This window comes from Cervus elaphus, chromosome 10, assembly GCF_910594005.1.
Source record: "Cervus elaphus chromosome 10, mCerEla1.1, whole genome shotgun sequence".
In the NCBI taxonomy this organism is placed as follows: Eukaryota; Metazoa; Chordata; class Mammalia; order Artiodactyla; family Cervidae; genus Cervus; species Cervus elaphus.
Genome location: NC_057824.1, coordinates 17,742,399 through 17,769,140, shown reverse-complemented (window position 1 = coordinate 17,769,140; position 26,742 = coordinate 17,742,399). Strand labels below are relative to the sequence as shown.

At 50.3% G+C, this 26,742-nt stretch overlaps 2 protein-coding genes across 11 annotated transcripts in view; one reads left to right on the top strand and one right to left on the bottom strand.

The window, feature by feature from the left end:
• Positions 1 to 14,600, top strand: part of NLRC3 (NLR family CARD domain containing 3) — a 31,060-nt gene extending 16,460 nt beyond the window's left edge. The window contains exons 7-20 of one of the 4 annotated variants that reach the window (XM_043914149.1): positions 386 to 469; positions 1,098 to 1,181; positions 2,498 to 2,581; positions 4,102 to 4,185; positions 4,775 to 4,858; positions 5,440 to 5,523; positions 6,066 to 6,149; positions 6,704 to 6,787; positions 7,148 to 7,231; positions 9,308 to 9,391; positions 9,817 to 9,900; positions 10,605 to 10,688; positions 11,071 to 11,154; positions 11,460 to 14,600. In XM_043914149.1, the coding sequence (XP_043770084.1) occupies positions 386 to 469; positions 1,098 to 1,181; positions 2,498 to 2,581; positions 4,102 to 4,185; positions 4,775 to 4,858; positions 5,440 to 5,523; positions 6,066 to 6,149; positions 6,704 to 6,787; positions 7,148 to 7,231; positions 9,308 to 9,391; positions 9,817 to 9,900; positions 10,605 to 10,688; positions 11,071 to 11,154; positions 11,460 to 11,550 (1,183 nt within the window). In that variant the 3' untranslated portion in view covers positions 11,551 to 14,600. The other 3 variants (XM_043914150.1, XM_043914152.1, XM_043914153.1) reach the window with 3 other exon arrangements.
• The window catches only part of CLUAP1 (clusterin associated protein 1), a 30,435-nt gene continuing 18,293 nt past the window's right edge, over positions 14,601 to 26,742 (bottom strand). For 5 of the 7 annotated variants that reach the window (XM_043914159.1, XM_043914162.1, XM_043914163.1 and 2 more), the window contains 7 exons: positions 26,529 to 26,670; positions 24,575 to 24,647; positions 23,631 to 23,708; positions 19,560 to 19,667; positions 18,367 to 18,422; positions 18,028 to 18,084; positions 14,601 to 15,677 (listed from right to left, as the gene is read on the bottom strand). In XM_043914159.1, coding sequence (XP_043770094.1) covers positions 15,531 to 15,677; positions 18,028 to 18,084; positions 18,367 to 18,422; positions 19,560 to 19,667; positions 23,631 to 23,708; positions 24,575 to 24,647; positions 26,529 to 26,670 — 661 coding nt within the window. In that variant the 3' untranslated portion in view covers positions 14,601 to 15,530. The remainder of the gene's footprint in view (positions 15,678 to 18,027; positions 18,085 to 18,366; positions 18,423 to 19,559; positions 19,668 to 23,630; positions 23,709 to 24,574; positions 24,648 to 26,528; positions 26,671 to 26,742) is intronic. The other 2 variants (XM_043914164.1, XM_043914158.1) reach the window with 1 other exon arrangement.

Genomic DNA, 26,742 nt, shown 5'->3' with positions numbered 1-26,742 from the left:
CAGGAAACATAATGAGACAAAGATCTTCCCTGGGTCGAGAAGATCCCCTGGAGGAGGGCATGGCAACCCACTCCAGTATTTTTGCCTGGAGAATCCCATGCACAGGGGAGCCTGGCAGGCTGCAGTCCACGGGGCTGCGAAGAGGCAAACACGACTGAAGTGACTGAGCACGCACACATGGGGCCCTCTGCTAATGTGAGGGTCTGTCCACCCACTCTGGCCCTACCATGCCCAAGCTCCTGGACCTGGCTCATCTGGTCTCCACCTGAGTCCAGGCCCTGATGATGCTGTGGTGGCTGACAGGTTTGCATCACAGGCCTGGAGTTGCAGAAGAGGTGATGAGGTTACAGACCCACATTAAGCACCCTCTCCTTCTTTCGGGCAGCTTGGCTGAGAACCAGATCAGTAACAAAGGGGCCAAAGCTCTGGCCAGATCCCTCCTCGTCAACAGAAGCCTGACCACTCTGGAGTAAGTAGGACCCTCACCACTGGGATGGGGGGAGCCTGTGAACCATCATGTGAAGCCCCCTGGGGAACACTCTCCCCAGGGTGGGCTGGAAGGACAGGAAAGCTGAGCCAGCCAAGTATTGGCTTCTGCTCAGCTGCTGGGACTCGCTCATAGAAGCACCAGAATATTGGCCTTGAACCTGGTGTTATCATCTCCTCTCCACACTCAGCCCAAGCCCACTAGTCCATCAGACCCTGCTTCCTTCTCCCCTTCATGTGGGGCCACCATAGGGAATGCCTTCCTTATTTGCCTAAACAAACATCTCTGCCCCAGTCCCACCAAACAGGGCTTCCCTGTTGGCTCAGACAGTAAAGAATCCACCTGCTATGCAGGAGACCCAGGTTTAATCCCTGGGTCAGGAAGATCCCCTGGAGAAGGGAATGGCAACCCACTCCAGTACTTGCCTGGAGAATCCCATGGACATAGGAGCCTGGCGGGCTGCAGTCCATGGGGTCACAAAGAGTCAGACACGACTGAGTGTCTAGCACAAGCCCTGGCACATTGTCTTTGAGGAGTGTGGATTTAAAGGTCTGAGTAACTTCTCCCTCCCTGGGAACTGGATAACTGGTCCTTTCTCTTCCTCCGCCAGTCTCCGCAGTAACTCCATCGGCCCTCAGGGGGCCAAGGCACTGGCAGATGCTCTGAAGATTAACCGCACCCTGGCCTCTCTGAGGTACGTGTCACCTGCTTGCTGCCTCTCTGCCCCCAGGAGGTGACTCAGAAAACCATCTCCTCAGGTGCCACCCGTGGAGCGGGAGGTAATTCCCAACAGCAGCCACAAGATACTGGCTCCCACCCATGGATGCCAGGGCATCCTCTGTGCTGAGCAAGTTTCTAAGTCCAGCTCTTCACTGCGCCGGTGTTCAGGGTCTGAACTGGGGAGGGAGGAGAAGAGGGGCAGAGGTATGAGGCGGCAAAATAATCTACGAGGAAAAGTTCCTGTCTCTATGAGTGGGAGGTCCCCAAGGCCATGACATCAGGATGATCCCTGAGCTGTCTTCCAAGACACTGAAATCCCATTTCCAGACGGTTCCCCAGGTGTGCTGAGGTTTGCTGGGCTCCTTTAAGGGGCCTGTGGTTGTATCCATCCTTAGTTGATGCATACTGCCAGTCTGTTTTGCTCATTTACTTCTTTTCACTGAGGCAAAATTCACATAAAATTTACCATTTTGGAGTGTACAGTTCAATGGCATTTAGTACAGTCACAGTTATGCAACCAACACCTCGATCTAGTTCCTAAGTATTTACATCCCCCTAAGAGGAGTCCCTCTACCCATCAGCAATCACTTCCCACGCCCCCCTCTCCCCTCGGCCCCTGGCAACCACCAATCTGCTTTCTGTCTGAAGATTTCATGTAAATGGAATCAAACAGTAAGGCTTTTTTTGCCTATCTTCTTACATCCGGTGGAATGTTTTCAAGGTTCATCCATGTCGAAGCATGTACATTTCATTCCATTTTAAGGCTGAATAATATTCTATTACATGGACCACGATTTGTTCATCCACTCGTCAGTTGCTGGACACGGGTTGTTTCCACCTATTGGCTACTGTGCTGTACACATCTGTGCACAAGCATTTGAGGACCTTTTTTCAGTTCTCCCAGGTGGATACAAAGCAGTGGGATCTGCTAGGTCACAGGTGACCCTGTGTTTAACCTTTTGAGAAATGGCCAGGCCTGCTTTCCTCAGAGGCCACACCATCTAATGTTCCTACCAGCAACCAGGATGAGGGCTCCAATTTCTCCACGTCCTCACCAACACCTGGGTGCTGTGTTTCAGCTGCAACTCAGACTATCGATGACCTTGTGGTCCAGTTATCAGGGGCTCCTTGTCCACAGCCAGCAGGCAGGTGCCTGGAGAACCCAGGGAAGCCCTGAGGCCAGAGCGGCGGTGGGAAGGACCAGCTCCCCCACTGGCTGGGTGTGCGGGGTGAGGGCCTGCCGGCCGCCCTCCTGGGCGCCACCAGTGATGCCCCTCCTTGCCTCCACAGCCTCCAGAGCAACAGGATCAGGGACGACGGCGCCAGGTCCATGGCTGAGGCCTTGGCCGCCAACCGGATCCTCTGTGTGCTTCAGTGAGTGGCGTGCTGGCTGGCAGGGACGGTTCCTCTCCTCCTCTCCTCCCCGAGGGCCTCTCTGTTTCCCGCACAGAGGGGTGGATGGGACAAGGCCCGGAGGCTTGCTGAGCCATCTGCAGGGCCCCTGGGAAACCTGACCTCCACTGCTTTTCCGGAGAACGGGTGTTGGGGCAATAATTACAAACACAGCCTCCCGCCAACGTGGGAAATCCTCTCCACAAATGCAGAAGAGTACGAAACTGCTTAATTACTGGAGTAAGCACTCAGCTAGCCTGCAGTGAGCATCCAAGGTGATCCGCCAGTGGGATGGCAAAGACAGAAAGGAATCTCACCCTTTCCTGCAGCTGAGCAGACACAACCCTTTACATGTGGGTTTTCAAGAAAAACCACAACTTGTCCTCAAACAAGAGAACTGGAATAGCAATGTTTGTCATACTTAGTTTATCCTAAATTTGCCTGTCGTCCGGGAAGGGGAGCCGTCTGTGCCTGCCTCCTGCCTTCATGCCGAGGAAAATGAAAACTCCTGTCTTTACGACAAGCAGGCACTTACAGCAGAGCAGGTGTTCTCTTCCTTGATGCGCAGGGTTCAAAGAGGTGGCGCAGAGGCCCTTACCAAAGACATTCCTGGGCTACAAGTCTGGCAAGAAGCTAACTTCTATTAATAGCTCTTAAAAAGATTTACATACTGTCAAAGGGACAGGGAAAGGATTTATAATCCCTAGTTTCCTCAAGGAAACTACGGGAGGGGAGGGTTTTTTCTCCCCCTGCTCTTTTGGAACCAAGGAAAGTTCCATTTCGTTTAGATTGTAGTTAGCCTCACACAGATGAGGTCCTGGCCTGCCTGTCCTTCTAGGATGAATGCAGGGGTCCTCCTGCAGCGTCTTCCTCCTCCGGATTTAGTGTAGGAGGAAGCAGCAGATGAGGAGCCTAAGCCAGGGTCTGCCCTCAAGAGGAGTGCAGGGCTTGGGGGCAGGCTGCAGGTTGGTCTGAATGGAGGCAGTCTGCTGAGTGTTGAGAAGGCTGGTCAGGTGAGGGGCCAGTGGGCCTTGTATGTAGAAGTCTTCAGAAAGTCTCCAGTTTGGAGGTTGATGGATATTAACAGTGTTCACTGGTCACTGCTTTCGGGCCCCTCAAGGGAAGGCCCAGCTGCCCCTGCCTGTTTTTGTTGTTTAGTTGCTAAGACTATAGCCCGCCAGGCTCCTCTGTCCATGGGATTCTTCAGGCAAGAATACTGGAGTGGGTTGCTGTACCCTCCTCCAGGGAATCTTCCCGACCCAGGGATTGCACCTGCGTTCCTGCATTGGCAGCAGGGTTCTTTACAACTCAGCCACCAGGGAAGCCCCACCTGTAGCCTCTTACTCTTCACATAACTCCATCAGTCTATTAGCAACATTTTGGCAACAATCCAAGGACCTTTCCTGGAGACCCCTCCCCCATGCTGCAGTAAACTTGAACCAGACTGTCCTTGGCCTGGGAACGCCTGTGGCCAGCTTTACTGAAGGACCCCTCTCCTTCAGCCTGCAGAAGAACTCCATCGGGCCAGTGGGAACCCAGCAGATGGCAGATGCCCTGAAGCAAAACAGGAGTCTGAAGGAGCTCATGTGAGAAATGCAGAAGGGCCAAACTGGTACCCTTCATGTCTGGCACAATGCCCAGCTTATCACAAATATTTGTGAGCATGGGGTGGGTAGATGGATGGATGGATGATGGATGGCTCAGTGGGTAGATGGATGGATGAACGGATGGGTGAATGGGTGGGTGGATGAGTCAGTAAATGGTGGATGGATGGATGGATGGGTGGGTGAGCAGATGGATGAATGAATGATTGAATGAGTGGGTACTCGATAGCTGGCTTTGGACTCCAAAACCCTGAGCCAGGAGAATGGAGATCCAGATTCCCAGGAAGGAGTGAGCTCCAGCTGTCTCAGGCTCACCGTGACTGCCACCTTCATACAAAGATCACAAATGCCTCTCGCTAAAGGGTTGGCTCTGCCCCCATCAAGGAGTCGAGAAGGACACTGCTACCTTGATCTCTTACAAAGGCCATCTGCCAGCCAGCCTCAGGCAGAAGAAACTGTGTACTGGGCACCCTTGAGACCAGAGACAGCCCTTCCCTGGAGGGCTCCCGGACTCTGACCCCTCCTGGCCTCACCCCACCCGGCTGCTCCACCCATGTTCCCTCTCTTGCAGGTTCTCCAGCAACAGCATTGGCGATGGAGGCGCCAAGGCCCTGGCGGAGGCCCTGATGGTGAACCAGGGCCTGAAGAGCCTGGAGTAAGTCCCCAGGGGGTGGCTGTGGGCAGAGGGTGACTCCCCGCCCGGGGTTCCCTGGCCAGCACGGGGGCGGGTCCTGGTGGAGGGCTGTCAGTCAGAACCCACCAGCCCGCGAGCCGGGCACTCTGTGCTCCAAACGTCTCTCCCTCCAGCCCACCCGGCCAGCTGCCTCTCCCTGGACAGTAGGTTGGTGTTGGTTCTGGAGTTCTCAGAGTGACAAGCACCAAGTGCCCTTTAGAAGCTGGCCTAGGTGGCTGTGGAGGGGCTGGCTCCGGGGGCCGTGGGGGGGGGGGACACCTGGCTATGCCGCTTTCTCTGGGGGCTGCAGACACACGTCCCCTTGGAAGCCGTGAGGAGCCGCCCAAATCGAGGCGATGTCTAAACTCTGGCACTGGTGGTGCTGGACCCACCTGCCCTCGGCTGGCAGGGGCTGGACTGACGGGCATGGGAGAGGAATGAGGAATGGGGAGGGCACGGGGGTGGCACAGGGCCCCCAGCTGGCCTCAGTGCCATGACCCCGGCTGGACTCCCCCTGGGTCCCGAGGCTGCCACACCCAGGGCACCCTGTCCTCTGTCCGCAGCCTGCAGAGCAACTCCATCAGTGACCCGGGAGTAGCAGCGCTGATGGGGGCCCTCTGCACCAACCAGACGCTCCTCAGCCTCAAGTAAGCCCCGCCCTTCCCTCCGTTCCTTGGCTGGGGGTCTGAAAGGACTCTGGGACGTGGAAGAAAAGGCTGGTGCCGAGAAGCCCCCACTCCCACCCCCACCCCGAGGGCATCGGAGGGGAAGAGCCGTGGTTGGGCAGCTTGGCGCTGGAGCCCAGCCGCCTGCGCACCCACTCACGGGGACAGGGGGAGGGGGGCAGCCTCAGCAGGCGGGTCTGCCACCCCCTTCCTGAGGGCAAGACTGCAGACACCCAAGCATGCCAGCCTGCCCCTCCCCTCACACCTCTGAGGTCCTGGCGTCTTATCCTCTTCCTCTTGGACTGTCTGTCCTCCTGTGGACAGTCCCGGGACAGGGGAACACGTGGATGGCAAGCCTTGCGCGGGGGCTTCCCGGAGCAGGCTCTTCCCGCCTCCACCCAGGGTCCACCTGGGGTTCCTGACTTCTAAACAGCCTGAGTACCTGGATGCCGCGCCACCCACCCCCCGACCCCACCAAAGGTCTCCTCTGTCCATCAGCAGCTCAGGGTCATCTCTTTCCTCAGCCTTCGAGAAAATTCCATCAGCCCGGAGGGAGCCCAGGATCTGGCGCGTGCTCTCCGCACCAACAGCACCCTGAGGAGTCTGGAGTACGTGAGGGGGCAGGCGGGGCTTCCTAAGGCTCCCTTATGCCCCCGGGGCCCTGGGGAGCCCGAGCTGGGAGCTGACGGGCGGACCCTTGGGAAAGGATGTGGCTGGGGGGTGGCCGGGAGGCCTGGCGGTGACCCTGACACAAATCCCCCTCTGATGCCGCGAAGTACCCAAGGATGGAGTGAGTGGTGACAGTCGCCCTGCCCTGAGCCCGCGCCCCTGCAACAATATAGGAGCAAGGCGGGCGGGGGGGTCCCCAGCACAGGGGCAGGAGTGAGTGAGTCACCAGCCAGCTCTGCCGACTCCTGGCAGGTGACCAGGGATGGAGGCCCACCAAGCAGAGCCTGCCCCCTGCCCACCCCCAGGACATGTGGCAGGCGCGGCGCCCGGGAGCACATTCAAGTGCCCTGAGAGCCTGAGCCTGGCAATCCCAGCGGACAGGACACAGCCCTGGGGTGGGGCTGGGGATAGGGGAGTGGTCTGGATCCCCAGGGAGCAAGGATGGGGGCTGCACTGCTGGCTCCGGCTCACTTGCCTGCTCCCCTCTGCCCAGCCTGACAGCAAACCTACTCCACGACCAGGGCGCCCAGGCCATCGCAGAGGCAGTGAGAGAAAACCACGCCCTCACGTCCCTTCAGTGAGTCCATGGCGTGCCCAGCTGGCCTGTCCTCCCAGAGCTGCAGGGCCCCACTCAAACCAGGGGAGGCAGGAGGCCAAGTCGGGCTCAGGGTCCCCGCCCCCGGCACGGCCTCAGCAGGTTGTGCCCGGCTCTCTGCTCTGCTTCCTGGGGCCGATCCATGCAGAGGCCAGTGGTGGGAGGTGGGCGCTGTGTCACACGCTCCACGCGGGGGCCCCTCCACTAGCCGGAGTGCACGCTGACCCCCTTGGACCAGCCTGGGGGAGGGCTGCAGGAGCTCTGCCCACCGTGGCCCGAAGCTCCCAGGACCTCCTGGCTCTGCCCTGGGCCACGTGGTCATGTGTGTGTGTGTATGCCCAGCCTGCAGTGGAACTTCATCCAGGCCGGCGCTGCCAAGGCCCTGGGACAAGCACTACAGCTCAACATGAGCCTGACCAGCCTCGAGTAAGTGGGGCCTCCGAGGGGATGGGAGGCGCAGAGTCAGTCACCCTGCTGCCCACTGGTTCTCCCGCCCTCAGCACACAGCCTCCTCGGCTCTAGGGCCAGAGAGCATGTTTCCATCTGACTTGGTGTTGTGTATATACGTATATTTTTTTTTTTAACAAAATAACAGCTTCGCTGAGATATAATCCACTCTTTAAGGTGTACAAATCACTGGTTTCTCGTATATTCACAGAGCTGGGCAACCATCACTAAAATCAATTTTTGAACACTTCAGTCACCCCATGAAAAACCTCACACTTATCAGTACTCACTCCTGACTTCCTCCCCAGTCCCCCAGTCCTGACAAACATTAATCTACAGTCTCTATGGATTTGGTTATTCTGGACATTTCACAAAATTTAAGTCATAGAATATGTGACCTTTCTGACTCACGTCTGTCATTTAGTGTAATGGTGTCAAGGTCCATCCACACTGTAGCATGTATCAGGGCTTCATTCCTTTTTATGAGTGAATAATACACTGCACGGACAGACATGATGCTTATCCACTCACCCGCTGATGAACATTTGGGTTGCTTCCACTTCTGGACTATCACGAGTAACACTGCTGTGAACATTCATACACAAGTTTCTGCGTGTGGATACATGCTTTTAATTCTCTCTCGTGCACGCCTGGGAGCAGAACTGCTGAGTGAGGTGCGCACTCTGTGTTTACCTTTGAGCTTCACCTGCTTTTCATGCTCCCACGGCTTCCGATATACCCCCTGTGTGGCAGGTCCTTCCGTTTGGCTCTGAACATGCTATTCCTCAGGGTCCTGTCCTGGGTCATCTTCCCCTGAATGATGTCTCTTTCTCGAAGCTCCTCCTCACCCAGGGCTCCAATTCCCTTCGAAGTCCTGGAGGTGCCCACATCTACAGCTCAGACCCCTCTCTTGAGCTTCAGACCCCCGTGTCCACTGCCCACTCCACTTCCCCCGGGGTGGACCCGGTTTACCTCCCCCACAAGCCTGCTTCTTGGTTCCTCACCGTGTGAGGGGTTCTGGCCACCAACTGTGCAAGCTAGAAACATCACCGTCCTTCTCACCTCCTACCGCAGCCCATCTCCAAGTCCTGTTGCTTCTCCTCCCAACATTCCACCCAGACCCCTCCACCCACACGGCCACTGTCCAGACTGCTAGCATCACTCACCTGCATCACCGCCGCGGCCTCCACATCCAGTCCCTCCTCTCACACTGCTGGCCAAAGCTCTCTCCCAAACGTCAGTCTATCCCCGTCCTGAAGAAGTTTAGCTGGCTGCCCAGTGCCTGCAGAGTGGAGTCCAGCCCTCAGTGTGGCTCCCACGGCCCTGAAGTCCTGCTTCCTCTGCAACCCTGGGGCCTCACTCCACGCCCCAGAAACTTGACCCAATTTCTCTGGGTTCCTTGGATGTGCCAGGCCCGCCCCCATCTCTCACCCACGGGCTTGGTCTAGATCTATTTCTGCCAAGCAGCCTCTGTGACCACGCTGGGGAGGACACCTCACACTTGGTGACTCTCATCTCACAGGTTCCCCCACCTGAGTGCTAAGAGGCCAGGACTGGGCTTGCTGGTCCCCAAGGCACTTAAATGTTTGCTAAAATTGTCAATGCAAACTGCTCCCTCAAATGTACCAATGTCCACTTGAACTAAACTCTTAGTCATTTTATTGCTCCAGGGCCTGCCACTTTCCTCCAGTGTGGAAGGAAAAAGAGAAAAAAACAAAAAAAGCTGTAAAACACTGACCAGCAAGAATGGCTTGAGGACTGAGGGCTTTGATTTTCGGGATGGCTTTGAAACTCACACCAGTTTCTTTTGCACAGTATTTCCATGTGTCCATTTCTGTTTTGCCTAATGGTCTAGACTCATGCAGACTCCAGACCACGATGCACAGTCATTAGGCGGCCATGGGGCAGTGGCCACACAGGAGGTGCAATGATCCCCAGAGATCATCTACTATGGGCTGTGTGCTCTGATTTAAATCTAGAAGGCCCAAGCTCAGCACGTCCTGCCAGAGCGTTGGCTCGGGTCCCGTGCACCCAGGGGTCAGGCTCTGCGTTCAGTTTACAGGAGAACGCCATCGGGGATGAAGGTGCCTCTGCGGTGGCCAGCGCGCTGAAGGTGAACACAGCCCTCACTGCTCTCTAGTAAGTCCTGACGTGCACGGCAGCCCAGGAAGCTGGCCCTTAGCCATCTTTCCACACTAAACATCCGTGTTTCCCAGGCAAGGCAGGTGGGTTTGATTTTCTTAATATTAGTGATTAGGACATCAGACATCTAAAAAATAAGAACTAGGGGTTCCGGGGGTGTCCCCCAAACTCTCCAGAACATCTGCACCTCCTGTGTCCAGATCTCTGCCTGGTATCAGTGTGGGCAGGAGATGCAGCATTCTCTGGACACACCACAAGCCAACAACTTTCAGCACTATTTCACCAGTTTCAGCCCTATTTCACCAGTTTCAGCCCTAGGTCAAGGGGGTGGTGGAGATGAAGGGTGAACGTGGATGGAGCTGGGCTGGCGGGTGTGAGGGCTGGAGGCTGCCCATCTGCAATGACTGCGTCTCCTCTTACAGTCTCCAGGTGGCCTCCATTGGTGCTCTGGGGGCCCAGGCACTCGGGGAGGCCCTGGCTGTGAACAGAACCTTGGAGATTCTAGAGTAAGTATTCCAGTCTCTGGCTAGAGCCTCTTGCCCACAAAGTCAAGCTGTTGACTCACAGTGATCATATATGGGAGGAGAACATGTTCGTGGAAACTCCGAAATCACTTCAACGCCTTCACAGAGATCAAGCAGCACTGGCCTCTCCAGCTCCCAGTCACCCTCTTTTCCTGGGGGTCACTCGTGGGTCCTCTTCTCCTTGGCCTTGCCCAGGCTGAACATGTCCCCAGGCCATTTAGGGGCCCTGGGGAGGGGGCAGTGGCCACTGACCCAGCCTGTGAGAAGATTCGAGCTCCGGCCCGAGCTCTGTGGGGCTCGGGCGTGTCTGGTCCTTGCTGCTCCTGCAGTGCTGGGGTTCCAAGCGCATGTGCACCTCTGGGTGGAGGGCTGCCTCTCTGGTCTCCGCCCCTCTTTCTTTTTTCTTTTTTTTTTTCTGCCCCTCTTTCTTTGGAATGAAAATGGAGGACGAGGGCTCCAACAGACCACCAGCTGGGGCTGGCCTCAGCCCTCCCCACGTTCTGCTCCCCAGAGCCAGTCCCTCTTCTGTGCCCAGGAGTGAGGGAGCAGCGACCTCACCCCCACAGTTGCTGAGTCCACGCTGACTCCACCCAGGCACCCACGCTCACCTGAAGGGGTGCCGGGCTCCCCTCTCAGCTGTCACTGTGCCCGAGATTGTGCCTCAGGGTTCCCGCCTTTCTTAACAGCTTAAGAGGAAACACCATCGAGGTGGCTGGAGCCAAAGCCCTGGCGAATGCGCTCAAGGTCAATTCCAGTCTCCGGAGACTCAAGTGAGTGGCTGCACAGACCTACCTGCGCCTCAGAGCAGCCAGCTTCTCTTCTGGACTCTCCCTATAGCATACTGCTTGCTTTCTGCCATAGCTGCTCCCTTTTCAAAATACAAATAGCTGACACTATAGTCATTATTAGTCTGTATTGTGGATGGGTTTGCTCCCTTTCGCATTTTCAGTCCTATGTCCTCTGTGGCACCTGCAGGAGACGACCTGGCTGCTTGCAGACTTGGGTCTCGGGGTTAAATGCCACTTGGCTGTTGCTATGGCAGCTGTGGACCAATGAGGCCCAGACGGGTCCCTCCAAGAGAGTTCTGCTTCCTGGGCATGTCCTTCTGTCCTGAAGGGCTCACTGTGGCATCTCCATCTCTTCTCTGTCTAGTCTTCAAGAGAATTCCTTGGGAATGGAGGGGGCGATATGCGTTGCCACTGCACTGTCTGGAAACCATGGGCTCCGGCACATCAAGTGAGTGGGGCTCAGTGGCACCTGCCCTTTCCCACCAGCTTGGTTCACCCTTAGAAGTGCTTCCAGGTCAGGCCCTGCCTCCCCTCTGAACCTCGAAACCAGCTGACCCCAGTCCCCCAGTAGCTCCACAGGGAACTCCGTATACAAGAGGGCCATTTGGAGCCTCGTCCATGGGAGGGACAGTGGAAGCATGCAAGTTTCACCTGGGTTTAGCGTTTCAGGTAATGACCACCTGCTCCTTACTGATGAGGACCTTCAGGCCTCCAGCCAGTTTCTCAAGCCCTGTCCTGATCCTTCTCTTCCAGTCTCCAGGGAAACCACATTGGAGAGTCTGGTGCCAGGATGATCTCAGAGGCTATCAAGACAAACGCTCCCTTGTGCACTGTGGAAATGTGAGCAAAACAAGTTCCTGGTGGATCCGGTAGACACACAGCTGAAAACTTTCCAACAAAAGGACCATTTCTCAAGGGTGCCTTCCTGCGGTCTGGGAATGATGCTGACCCACAAGAGTGCTGGTCTTCTGCAAGGAGGCAGGAAAGGAGCTGCCAGAGGAGGATACGAGACCCTCTCCTGGTCCAGGGTCAGTCCAGGCAGGGGAGAGATGGACGCTCCACTACAGCACGGAGAAGGGATGGTCTTCTGCCAAGGGACTCAGGGACGGGACTCAGAGCTCAGCAAGAAGCCAGTCAGTGCCTATTTATGTCCTGGGGTCTTTAATGTGCCCCTACCTTTTCTTATCATGACTTCCCTGGATAAAATCACTGCCTCACTCTGAAATGAACTGCCATCTTCAAGCCCATGAAGAGTGTCAATTTGGCATCAGTGACAGAGGGAACATCTTTTTTCAAGAAGAAAAGGCTACAGGAGTATGATCTTTAGAGTCATATGGAAAAATTAGGAAAAAATTTTGAAGAGAAAGGAAGGCTTTAATTATAGGATTCTGGAGCAAAGACAAAAAAAGTTCTCCAAGGTTTCTGTCATCTTTCACTCATTACAAAGTCTCTCAAAGACAGAGATTATGTCCACTGTATGTCACTTGGAATCTGGCATGGTGGTTATCAATAGCATGTTAAATATCGATGTCTTCATACTTTCTATATTAGGTTCCCCAAAGCACTTCTGCATCTACAGCTTCCCCATGAGAGCAAGACAGTCAAGCTTCCACATGGCATAAACTCCCTCAGATGCCTTTCAGTGTTTGAAGGAAAACTATTCCAAATGAACATCAGGGGTTCTTCAACTACATAACCAAGGAAAATGGTTATGGAAGTTATAATTATCATTTTAAAACCTCAACAGTAACTATTGTTCCAAATGTTTCTTTAAAAATGAGTATTTGGGTAAGAAACATCATTGGATGATATAACCATGAACGAAATCCTACTAAGAAAGAAAATCATACAGTCTCTGATTATTACCCCACAGAGAGGTATTTACAAAGGTTCCATAAAAATGGAGACATTTTGGGGACTTCCTTGGCATTCCAGAGGTTAAGACTCTGTGCTCCCAATACAGGGGGCATGGGTTAGATCTCTGGTCAAGGAAACTAAGATTCCACAAGCTAAAAAAAAAAAAAAAAAAAAAATATGCTGGTATATTTTTTTTTTAGTGGAGACATTTTGCAAATGTCACCTTGTCAAAGTGATGAAACTCCACATCACTGATGATGGGAAGAATGGACACCCTGTGCCCTCAGTGTGATGGCTGAGGAGGACACGTCACTGATGTACTATTCCTGCCAGAAGTGTTTACCTGAATCTAATCATGAAGGAACAGTCAGACAAAATCCAAATTGAGGGGTAGTCTGGGAAAAACTAGCATGACCTCTTAAAAATAATCAACATCATGAAAAATACAAAAAAGCTGGGGCTGTTTTATTATTAAAGAGTCTTAACAACTTAAGAGCTTTGATTGGATCCAAGACTAGAGGGGAAAGAATCAGCTATAAATAACATTATTTGGAAGGCAGGGAAATTTGGTCTTAAGTCTTAAAGAATCTTCAATAGATTACTGGTTCTGAAAGTATTTTTTCTGGGTATAGAATTCCAGGATGATAGTCTTTTCTTTCAGCACTTTCAAGAGGTTGCTATATTGTCTTCTGGTTTGCACTGTTTCTGGCTGAGTTGAGAATGTGATGGACAAAAGTCACAGCAGTCAAATGCTGGAGACAGCTGTGCCTTGCAGGAAACTAGCACTGGAGAAACTTCAGGGGTCAAAATGTGCTCTCCAGGGATCTCAACACAAGCCACACTAGAATTGGAAGGAGAGCCCCCTCCCTCCTCCAAAGTGTCTCAAGCATCCTACTGACCATGCTTAACATGTTGCTGTTGTTCAGTCACCAAGTTGTGTCCAATTCTTTGTGACCCCATAGACTGCAGCATGGCAAACCTCCCTGTCCCTCACCATCTCCCAGAGTTTGCCCAAGTTCATGTCCATTGAATTGGTGATGCCATCCAACCATCTCATCTTCTGTTGCCCCCTTCTGCCCTCAAGCAGGGTTGACAAGCAACAGCTTCACTAGCATACAGCAGCCCAAAAGGTGAATTTGAAGCTGAGGCAATAAATGGATAACCAACACAATGGGACTTCGGGGGTCATTTCTGTATTCCATGTTGGACAAACATGCCCTGTGTCTTCAGGGTCAGCAATGGTTTCTTCTGCAGTGTCTAATCTGCTCTTAGTTTCCCTCTTGGTTTTTAAACCTCCAGCAGCTCTGAAAGTCTAGAGACTTTCCATCTTCCACATCTCACAGCCTGCTCACACTTTCCTGTTGTCTGAATATATGGAATACAGTCAGAATTGTCTGTCCTTTTCCACTAATTGACTGGCCTTTCTGGGTCATTTTTTGACTTTTCTTACACCTGGTAATTTTTGATACCAGACATTGAAAACTTTCTCTTGTTGGGGACTGATGATTTTTATATTTCTTAAAATAGTCTTGAGCTTCATTCTGGGACACAGTTACCTAGAAACAGTTGGACACATCATCTGTGACTTGGGCAGGGTTCCTATATTAAAGCCCATCAGAAGAAAGATCACATGAGGGAAACAAATACATTTTTTGTTTTTTAAAACAGAAGTTAGGCCAGATTCAGCTAAACCACAGCTGTAACATCCAAGAAGATGCAACTTGTACTTAAAAGCCATGGCTTCCAAGTAGGTTCACGTGACTCCCAACACACTTACTCCCCAGTCAGCTTATCAAAGATGGGATAGCTCAAATTATTGGTGAATTAATTGAACACTGAATGTTTACCAAAAAAGGAGTAATCTCTTATGTAAACTTTAGGGAAAGACAGAAAAAAAAGCAAAGACAGGAATAATTATCACATAGCCTCCTACAATTCACATGTCCAGTAATAATCAATGAACTTTTCTTGAAGAAGTATTTATATGTTATATGTACAAATAATTATACTTTCAAATAAAACTTAATAGTATAAAAATATGGTGTAAAATACATTTATTGAGATAAAGAACTTCCCAAGTCTTCTGATTTTATAATTGAAAAGTAAACGAAAACTCCTCTGTGCTTGTTCTGTGTATTAACAAAACCAAAGCAAAGCAAAATCCACATACCTGTCACTTCTCGCTTCACAAAAGGGAAATTCTTCTAGTGCTATTCTGTTAAATTCAATATGGTTTATTTTTTGAAGTCAGAAACCTGAATACGTACCAACACTTTTCCCTTAATTTCCTCCTTCCTATGGAGGAACATCAGCCTTCTGAGAGAAAATGAAGTGTGCATGAACTGGAGCATCTCTCTGTTGCCTGATCTTCAAGGAAAGCTGGTTTTCATATGAATTAGCTACTTTCTTTCAGAAAACTTTAGTTAGTAAAATACATTTAAAGCTTGGTATTGTGAATGTGCAGAAGAAGGAAAATAAGACTACAGAGTAAATTAAAGCCTAGACTCAAAAAATGATACAATGTCAATGTCCTGACTGCCCTACAGTTCCTGCAATGAGTCCTGGGCCCAGTTTCGGCCCCAAGTCTGGGAAGGTCCCACTGACTTTCACAGAAAAAGTGTGACAAACATAACAGCCAAGACTTACATGGTGTTGGCTGTTATATCTCAAAAGTTTTTGCCCTGTGGATGTGAATCACTAGGAACACATGCATTTCCCAAATTTTAGGAGAGAGAAAAGGCCAAAAAAAAAAAAAAAAAATCCTCTGTGGGGCTGGCTCCGGTTCCTGTTTAAGCTTTGGAATGTGTGAGCAACACCCAGGAAACTAAACCAGAAACAGGCTTTGCTTCATTAACAACAAGTCCAGCTGGCTTATCCAACAAATGTCTCTTTTCTTCTGCCTCCTCAATTTCCCCTTTCCCTACAAATCTGAGGGTTTTAATCTGCCTAGGTCCCTTGGCAAGAAGGTCAGAAGTCACTGTCACTCTCATCCAGGGGCTCAGGTTTCCGGCCTCTTCGACTGGGCTTAGCTGGTGAGAGCGCCACGCTCTCATCTTCCAGATCGTCGTCATCTTCGTCATCCTCCATGTCAATCTCACTGTCCTCCAAGTCTTCCTGCAGAGGAGACAGTGAGTCAGCTGAGGGGTCCCTCTGGTTGCTGATGTCATGTCAGCAAAGACCCTACCTTGCTTTTTCACTAGCAGCTCAATAACCAGCAAAACCTATGTGAAGGGAGAGCTTGGAAGAGAAACAGTCAGACTGTGGGGCATAAGAACAGGGCCAGGGTCTACAGACTGCTGGCTGGGATAGCAACACATACATAAGTGTGTCCTTAAATAGCCGCATCTGAGCTGAGGCTGGTGCTGCAGGTGGTTTTCCTGCTTCTGTCTCAGGAGCAGCATGGATCTGCTTGGAAAGGCCCAGAGCTCCCTCCACGCACCCCCCATCACAGAAGGCAGCCCGGAGGACAGGGGCTTGGAGAGAGGGAGGGGGGCTTACTTTGGCTTTTGGATGGAAAGCCACTCAGGAAATGGGTGTAAGGAGCAAACTAAAAGAATCATTCTCTCTCTCTCATCATCTAGATGAGGGTCACCAACTCAGCCAGCTTTTTCAAATTGCAGGTCCTGTGCCCCTGGGGAAACCAGGATGGTCGGTCACTCTATACAGACCATTCCCACCAACGCACAATTGCCCTCTGTTTGAAAAACCACTCTAACATGTAACCTATCCTCCTCCACAGCTACTCAGTCCTGCTCTCCGTGGCCTCACAGCAAACCCCTGAGCGAGTTCTGAGCTCACACAGGCCCTGCTCTCTGCCCTCTCAGCACCCTCCAGCCACGCTCTCCCAGCGAGGCCCCCAAGACTGAAACAGTCAATGGACTCAGATGCTACAGGTAATTAGTTCTCCATTCCTGACCCGAACACCAGGCTGCTCCCCCACCGAGACCCTCTTCTGTGCTCGCCCCACTCACTCTCAAATCTTCTCAGCCAAGCGTGCAGACCTACTCTCCCTCCCCGACCACTGTGACACAGAGTTGGCTCGGGCCTCTGCTCTTCCTGCTTCCCTCCCCAAGCAACCATGTCCCCCCTCATGGTGGTCTTAGGGAGGTTCCCCCAAATTCAGTCTCCAGCTCAGACCTTAAGTCCAGACCTGAATACAACTGGCTTCTCAGCACTAGCATGTGGATGCCTAGCAGGTGACTGACTCTGAGAATGACCAAACCAGACCTCCTGTCTGCCCCGCTTCGGAAATGAAAACTACACTTTCAGCCAATGAAGTCACAACCAGGGCATTTCTAACACTTCGTGTCCAATTAACAAAACCTGATGGTTCTTAGCTTAGAAACACCACTTCTCAACAGTCTCCTGCTACCGCCACTCTCACTTCTGAATCAGACAAATGCCCTCCACCCAAATCCTCACAGCCCCTCCCAAGCACAACCCTCCCCCTACCACTCGGGCAGAACCCTCATCCCTGTCACTCTTTCCCCTGAACCTGCTTTATTTTTCTTACCACGATGACACTGGACGTATCTGCTTGATGACCATTAGAATATAAGCCTCATGGAGGCAGGGGATTGGTTCTGTTCACTGCTGTATTCCCCAACCCCTTACAGTGCCTGGGACGTAACCAGCACTCAACAAGGACCCGGCGAGTGAATGAGTGAACAGGTGAAGGACAGATCCAAGGTGTTGCATGGAAACAGCCTCCTTGAAATTAACAAGCAACAATAGGCACAGAGGAGACTTTAAACTACAAATAAAGTGATCGCTCAGAAAAGTAGAACGCTATACCAATGATCAAGCAAATCATAAGAAGCAGGGCCAGACACTGCTCCCCAGGCCACACTGCTGGGACCCAATCAGTGGATCTTTTGTAGAAGAATATCGGCCTAGGCTCTGTGTGAGGGTGCTAGTGTCATGCTCCAGACACACACGGCATTCACCTGGGCGGAAGGTCTCTGACTCCATCAATCCAATCACCCTTTACCTCCTGGGCCTCACAGCCCTGCCAGGGACTCAACAAAGCAGCAGGTCCAGAGCAGTGAACGGTGCAGCCGCACCAACCGGAGCCCATTCCGTTGGCCCCCAGTCAGCTTTTCATTCAACAGCGCTGAGGGCACCGGCAGCCTGATGTCACAGCCTCTCCGGGCCCTGGTCTCGGGAGAGCCTGCCTTCTATATCCCCTCCCAAGAATGGAGCTGGTCTTGACCCCAGCCCTCAACAGTAGCCCTTCTTTTCTAGGATACGGTTCAGAGGCCTGACCACCTTTCCTGTCTCGGCTCAGCATCCACCCCTCCTCCTCATTAACACAGGGACCTCTAGGTAACTCCATCACCCACTGTGGAAACCACATAAGTGGCTTCCTGCCCTGGACACCGGGCGTCACTCTTGGGGGAGGTTCTCTGCTGGCCCTGAGCAGCTCACACACACACAAATGGATGAGGCGAAAAAGAAAACCAACCTGCTTCTTGGAGCTGGAAGTCTTGCATTTACCTAAGAGAGCTGGTGCTGCTTCCATCTTTGGAAAGCAAGAATGGAAAGAACAATGAGAAGGAAAAAACAAAAGTAGGGCAAGCATGTTCATTTGAAAAGAAAAGAAATGAGCCATCAACAAGCAAAGACGAGAGGTCAGCTCCCTGGAAGGCCAAGCTCTGCCACAGACCCAGCAACGTGCCAGGTTGAGAAGCAGCTCCTTATACTAAACTGGTGAGATGCACTCAGCTCCTTGGTCAACCTAGGTGATGGGGCTGGCCCAGGACCACCAAGACCAGGGCTGCTCAAGGGGCTGGTCAGGACTCACGTCATCGTCCGTGTCTCCACCCTGCATTGTGCCCACGACGCGCTTGCTGGGTTGTCCTGAGAAAAAGAGAAGTGTGAAGAGAGCATGAGAACCTTGTGAGACAAGGCAGGAAGTGGGCACCAAGATCTGCTTTCCTTTAGGAAAGTGGGAAGAAGAATTCACACTGAAAAGTTGACTTAGGGAGCATCCAGCTACTCAGAAGTGTACCAGTAACAGATCTTCTGCATTTCCACTTCGGAAAAGAGGAAAAAGGCCATGAAATCTGAGCACAAGTCATGGATTGGAAAAATAAACATGCATCCTATCAACGTCCCAGGGGAAAAAATAAAATCACTGAACCCTGTTACTAGAACACATGGAGGTTGTGCTGTCTGCTGAAGAGACAAGCTCTCGCTCTGTGGGCCAATGTCACTTGTACTAGGATCCACATCTGTGCTTCCAGAAGTAAAAACAAAAGTAAGTATCACTCTAATTTATCCTTCAAAACAGCATCATTACCAAAGTGGTTCTCCACTCCTCCTCTGGAAATCAGTGCCATCTACGTGTGACTTATGCAAAAACTCAAGAGCCATCCTTCCCAGGTAGAGGCAGAGAGCTGCACTCCCCTGAAGGCTGAGAAAGGCCCCCGGTGATGTATGTGTGTGGTGTGTATATGTGTGTGTGTTTGCATGTGCAGAAAGGCAATTTAGAAGGACCCAGCCCCAAGCCACAACCCCTGTAGGGTAGGGAGTGGGACATGAGGAAGGCCCCAGGGAGGCACCCACACTCACTCCATGTTATTTTACTGCTTGAATCTTTTGCAGTGAGAAGGCAGAAACTAAAAACAGGTTTTAACAGCAGAGATGTTCACGTAGGTCCCTTATCTGTGCATTAATTCTCTTACCATAAAGGACGTAATTGCACTGAGACCAGTTTGGACCCAAAAAGGAAAGAATTCAGCTCCTCGGTGGAGGCAGTATGTTCCGTGGCCTCTGTGAGAAGCACCAATCTACAACAAGTCTGGCTCTTCTTGAGGCCAAAGGTAAGAGCATCAGCAGCGAAGATGACCACTAGGCAGGTTAAGAGCAAACTCCTGATAAACAACAGGGCAGTGTGCTTACGGGCCTGGAAACCCAGCAGCCCTGACTGCAGTCCGGCTGTGATTTCCTGGGCCCGGGGGCAGGGCAGGGGGTGAGCGAGCGAGGCTGGGTTACCTTGCATGAGCACCTCCATGGCCGTATGCAGCTTGGACAGCCGTCTCTCTTCCATGTCACTGTCGGATTCATCGTCCTCCTGGATGTCAATGTCAGAGTCATCATTACCTGGCAGGGACACAAGGAGGCAAAACAAAAAGGCAGCTCCATCATCCCCTCTAAAACAGCCCCTACCCAGTGAGGCTCCTCTAAGAGCCATCTGCGCGGCTCAGCTTTTCCTGGGACGCATCTGATTCTACAAGTCTCTTGGGAATGGCCTATAGCTCCTTAGGGAAGGGTTCATGCAGACAAGGATAGGCTAGTTTTTTTTTAAAAAACAGTTTTTCAAAACAAGAAAAAAGTGGGTGAGTTCTATCAGAAACACTATTCCAGCATGTAAAACTAAAACACTGACAGCCAGCTGTCAAGGGAGTTGGAAGTTCTTTGTTAGTTTGGGGGTGGGGGAGGCGGCCATTCTCTGTTCAGCAAAACAAGCCTGGAGGCAAGAAGGAGGCGGGCCAGGAAGAGCCTGAGGGGCTGCCTGGGACAAACGACTGCCTGGTAACTGGCAATGAAAACTGGGGCCTGTGATATTCTTAACTGGAGAAAATTCACTACAAAGATAAAGACAGGTGGTTCTCAATGCAACAGCCTTTTACATTAATTTCCTAAACACGCCTCTGGAGTCTGGTGCAGCTCGAACATTTCCTGTAAACCTACAGGAGTTTCCACAGTGGGGAGGAAAAGACGTCACTGCCCAGCCAGATTTCTTTGTGCCCAGAGAGTGGCAGAGGTTTCAGAAGGATGGAACTGGAAGAATGCAGTTGCTGTTCTGATCACTGACTCTTAAGACATTTTGGAAGTAGAGTCACTGTTCATGTGTGACAATGCTTTGTTTATGAGCCCCTGCTGTAGAGAGTGATGACGCGGCAGCTGCGTCCGGGTGGGCTCTGAGGAAACGCTCTCTGCTTCCATCCACCCTGGAGGAAAGCGCTGTGCCCTACAGCACGGAGGCCAGAGCCAGCAGCTGCAGAAAGTGTCAGTAAGAGCATCCTGGGAGGACCTCAGCACAATCAATCCAAAAACTACCCCCTTATAAAAGCCATTACAGAGAATGGGATTAGATATTAATACAAATAAATGACCATAAAGTGAAATCACTCTTCAGATTAGTTCACTTTTTACTTCCTCCAGAAAAAATCTGACATTAAGTCTTCACCCCATGCAATACAAAGCAAATGATATCATGAATTTTTATTTTTTTTTTTGATATCATGAATTTTAACCCAACATTAAAACAAGCACCTCAGGCTCAGTATGATTTCTTCTGACAACTCGCAGCAATGGACTGAGGGTCAAGCATGTAAAGTTAATGGTGCTAACACAAAGATCACTGAAGTCGAGCTGTCAGCAACACATTAATATGAGTACAGCCAACAAGTGTGCTGGGAAGATTCACCAGGGAAAGAACAGTCTTTGCTGCTGGGACAAGTAGACAGCCACGTGCAAAAGAATGAAGCTGGACCCCTACCTCACACCACACACAAAGGATTAACCTGAAATGGGTCAGAGATCTAAATGTAAGAATTAAAATGATAAAACACCTAGAAGAAAACACATGGGTAAATCTTGGTGACCTTGAATTTGGCAGTTTCTCAAACATGGCACTAAAAGCACAGCAATAAAAGAAAAAAAAATTAATAAACTGGACTAGATTAAAACTCTGTAACAACAAAGGACAGCATCTAGAAAGTGAATGACAGAAAATATTTGCAAATCACATAAGGGTCTACTATCTAGAACATATAACTCAATAATAAAAAGATAACCCAGGGACTTCCAGTGGTTAAGACTCAGTGCTCCCAATGTAAGGGGCCTGGGTTCAATCCGTGGTTGGGGAACTAGATCCCATATGCCACAATCAAAACCCAGTGCAGCCAAATAAATAAATAAAAATAAACATTAAAATTAAAAAGTAACCCAAATAAAAAAATGTGCGAAGGTCTAGAATAGATCTCTCCAAAGAAGATATACAGGGAGCCAAAAGCAGACAAAAAGACGTTCCATTTCATTAGCTATTTTGGAGAAACTCAAATCAAAACCACAGTGATTAACCTATAGGAAGGTTTTTTTTATAGGTTTCTTTTAGATAAGCACTGTCCAACAGAAATATGCCAGCCCCAGATGCAATTTAAGATTTTCCAGTAAGTACATTAAAGCAAAAAGAACAGCTGAATTAATTTCAATAATGTTCTATTTAACCCAATATACCTAAAACGTCATTTCAATAAGTAACCAACATAAAAGAACATTACTGAGTAATTTTACTTTCCTTTTATATCAAGTCTTCAAAATCTGATGTGTATTTGCTACAAACAGTGCATCTCAATTTGGCCTAGCCCCGTTTCAAGCTTTCACAACACCAGCTCGTGGCCAGGGACAGCCGGGGCTTCAGAGCAGGGAGCTCCCTCGGCTCCTCCATCGCTGGGCGCTGGGGCAGCGCCTGACAGCACAGGCACCCGGGAACGTGCGTGACAGGCGTGAGCATCTGCTCTCCACTCCATGACAGGGCTACTCAGTTCATTTAAGACATTCCTGGGTCATTTTATAATGTCAGAGGAGGCCTTCAGTTCCTAACACTACAGTGCTTGAATTCTACAGAGGATCCAGTTAGACACTTAATCACCAGCAACAAGGTTTAAGACACTGGTGGGGAGATGAAGTGTCGCCCTTGACTTTTATTACCGGGCATCTGAACAAAGTACTTAGTCTTTTTAATCTCTGGGGCCTGTGGCACTTTTCCATCTCTAATTACTCAGCCATTCTCTTCCTCAAACCCCTCACTCCAAACCCCAAAGCCAAATCTTATGTGACTTCGTTTCTTGCTTAACAGAAAAGACAGGCTCCATCGGATGTAAGCCCTCAAGCATACGACCCACCGTCCAGCTCATCGAATTGCCTCAGCTTGAGCCCTGTGTGTTCATACGCTTCCTTGCTCAGTGAAACTCACCCCTGACCCTAGGCCCTGGCTGCCAGCCTTTCTGGACTTTCCCTCTCTGGTAGCTCCCATCTTCCCAGTGCCTTTGATTTGATCTTTGCTTAAACAGTGTCTCCTCGTGAGGTCTCCCCTGACACTTTACAGCTGCAATTCCATGGCCCCCTCCCCATGTCCTGACCTGCTCCACTTTCCCCCAGGGGCATTTTTTACCTCCCACAGCTTGCTTGTTTGTCCCCAAGCATGTAGCCAGCCCAGAAATTCATTTAAGGCAAGGATCCCCGTTTACTGTCCACTGAAACGTCCTCAGTACCCAGAACCTATACTCAATAATGCTTTGCTGGGTTAAATCAGCTACCCACAGAGTAACCTGAACAAAATGATCTCTTCCAGATCTTGGAGTTTGCTTATCCTCACCTCCGATTCAAGTCTATGCACTTTAGATTGTTCTGTTCAGAGGACTTTCTCACAGTTGAAGAGAAGTTCAGAAAGTCTTCCTTTCTACCTCTCCTCATTTATATCCCTGGTGGGCTTCCCTGGTGGCTCAGACAGTAAAGAATCCACCTCCAATGCAGGAGACCTGGGTTCAATCCCTGGGTCAGGAAGATACCCTGGAGAAGGGAATGACTACCCACTCCAGTATTCTTGCCTGGAGAACTCCATGGACGGAGGAGGCTGCCAGGCTATAGTCCATGGGGTTGCAAAGAGTTGGATACAGCTTGAGTGACTAACACTTTCACTGTCCACTATGGGCAATGTTCCCACATGTGTAGAAAAGCAAAGACAGACAGGGAAGCTTAGGTGGCTCAGGATGAGCAGAACTGAGAATGGTGCTTCATACGTTATTTTCCTAACTTCTTTGCTCACCACAAGCTAATTAAGCATTATCCTTCATTAGGCTGGTTTAAACTGATAATTACTTTTCTAGAAAACACTAAATCACACATACTCATGAGAATCTCTGTCTTTCATGAGATCCCAAACCTATGGATCACAAACTTAAGGTCTGAGTTCAGAAGAATAAAGCAGGCTCAGTGATAAAGATCTCGATGTGCTGGTCCAGGGCAGAGTGGGATGCAGGGGAACCAGGCGCTTACCTGTGCTGGGCCTCTCGGAGGGGGACACACTCCATGCAGGCTTGTCACTGAGGGCCGCATCATGCACTCCTGGCTGACCTGGAACCATAAAGGTGAGGAGCTGCTTTGGCTAGAGAGACCCAGGGAATTTTCTAAGCTCACCCCTATAAGGATTCCCCAGCAGACCCTATGCTCCTTCCAGGAAGTTTCCTAAATTCAGGAGAGAGAGGCACAGAACAAGTACAACAGCAAAGAGACACAGAAGGAAAAGACAGAGAGAGTGAGCACGCACGCCTGCTGTCCCGGGGACACTGCCGCGAGCACCCAAGAGAAACCATCACAAGAAAAGAGAAATAAGTGAGAAGAGAGTCTCAGAGACGCAGCCACCAACCCCACGTGACGATCAGGTGCTGCGACTGCTCCCAGGGCTGACCTGACACCCTGGTGAAGTCTGTGGATGAAGTGGGCTGACCAGCCTCAGGGACGACTCCTTCCCAGAATCGAGGTCTTACATGTAGGTCGCCCCCATTTCTCTGTAGGTGAGAGCCTAGACAAAGGACTCTGGACCTTGGGGGGACACGTGTTTGGGGGGGGTGGGGGGACTAACCTTCAAGCAGATGCACTTGTACCTCATCACAATACTTGCTGCCCCTCGGTTTGCCCTAAAATAAGGAACCCTACAGACAGCTGAAAACAAGATTTCTTCTACAGTTATATATAACTCCAACTAATAACTATCATTTAAATAGGGGAAAATAAGATTTCAGTTGGCATGAAAACCAAATGTGCTTTAGATGGTATGTAATTTGTAACACACTCTCTTAAGCTCCTGAATTAAAATGGTACTGATATAAAAGTTGTGAGAAAATCACCTTTTGAAAAAATAAACAAAATGTGCATGTTGTTTTCCAAGGCTGAAAACACTAGTCCAGAAAAAGCACATCTGTTTAAACGTGTGGACTTACTTCCGCTCTTGAGCAGACGTTTTCCTTCCTCCTTGAGCTTGTTCTGCATCAGACGGAGAGTGTTCTCAGTTTCCTGTGGAGCAGGAGAAGCAACAGCCAGGAGAAAGGACCCTTTTGGACTGTTTTATTCTTCTTTACCATGTAAGTACTGCTAGACTTGTGATGCAAAAGCAGAAAAGACTGAGCTACAGGAAGGGGAGGAAAACTGACACTGCAGAGGAAACCTGATGCCCCTTCTCTGTCATCACCCAGGGAGCCGGATGAAAGTGGGGGGCTCCCAGAAGGGACACATTTGCCCAAGACGGGCCTGACCGGCCTCCAAACCCACGCTCCCTCCATCACACCTAACTGCCTCGGAAGACAAGTGACGACACAACGAAGCGTCTGCCGCCCGTGCTGGTGTGGGGTGTGGGCACAGAGACAGATGCATCAACTCCCGGCCTTTTGCTAATAAAATAAAGCAGGAATTTTACCATTTTCCTCCCCTGCACAATTCTAGCTCTGAGAGGTGCTAAATGGTGGAAGTGATCAAATAGGAAAAGAAAGAAAGAAAGACTCATCTTAATTCCTAGGATATTTTTTTTAAAAGCCAATACTTGAGTTAGGTTATAAAATGTGACCCTGATTATTCTCAAGAGAAAATGGGAGAGGAAATCGGCTTTAAAAAAGGTGCTGTTGTTCTCAACATTACAAAGGAAGCCGTGTCCCACACTGAGATATTCTGAGGGACCAGGTACCAGAAGCCCAGGAGCAGGTGTGAGCCAGCAGGTGCTGCCGAAAGGACGGTGGGCAGGGAGGGGCCCTTCAGAAGTCACCCGGGGTGCCCACTCACGTCCTGAGGCATGTTCTTCCATACGTTCTCTGAGCCCGGGGTGGCCCAGAACACAGTACAAAATGGTCAGCTTATTTTCACTGTCTCTTTACTGCTCTTTCCCAGATGCTCAGTGTTTAAGACTTCCAGAACCCCAGGGTCTTTTCACTGCCCTCAAAATGTGCCTGTCCTGGGTCCCCCGTTCCTGCCTCTGCCATATAGCAAGAGTGGCAACAGGTTCCCTGTCCAGATAAACATGTCCAGATGAAGGTGATAAGCCACTCACAGCCAGCTCTCCAGGACAACTAAGTAGCATCACCTAATTCAAATGTCCAGGTTTGTAAGAAGGCAAGGATGACTTTTATACCAAAAGTTGTCAAGGACAGCAGGGGAAAGGGAGGTTGCAGACCAGTTTCACTGTGAACACAGATTTCAAAAGATCATTCTTGGGTTAAGGAGAAATATTCTCAGAGGATAAGGACAATTCAAAATGACAGCGATCCAACTTCCTTAGCTCTGATTCCATATTTATCAACTGATGCTGGGACCTGAAATACTCTTTCCTAAATGACTTTATACACTGGGATGAGAGGAAGCTTGTAAAACAACTGGTCAGGTTCAAGGTCATACCTATATCCCACAATACTCAACAAACTACAATTCTTTATAAAGCAGTTTCTGAAGAGCCAGTCTGGATGATTCAATTAACCAGGGCTTGAAAATCTTCCAGTGAATTAACCAAGCAAGTTTTTAGATCTGTCCTCAGGACATGTTACATAATTTGTGGGACTCAGTGCAAAATAAAATGCAGTTTAGAATTATTAACAATTTCAAGACAACACAGCATTAAAGCCAGCCCAGGAATTTCTAAGCCCGCAGTTAGTTATAACCAACTGCCCAGGTCATGTGGCGACCCTGTCTGTAGCCCTGACTGACCAAACCTGCCATCAAAAGCCTGAAAACTTTTGAGTTCAGGCTACACAACCAGGAAAACAGAAGAACCACATGAGCCTGATCAGGGAGAAAAAACACTCATTCGATATTCTTTTTCATGATGCTCTTTATAAACCAGCAAGTCAACAAGTACAAAGTAACACACCAGAACTGAACCAACGGTCTGTGCAGAAGGGACTCGGCACTCACCTCAAACCTCTCCTGCTCCATCCTGTGATGATCCTCCAGCTGCTGCTCCAGATAAGCCAGATTCCGAAACTTCTCAAGATAAATTTCATACTGCTTCTGCAATTCCTCCTCAATCTTCTCATATTCATCCATAAACGCTGGCCTAAAACAACAAAATGAAAAAAAAAAAAAAAACGGAAAGATTAACCAATACACAAACATATAGTAGTTTGAA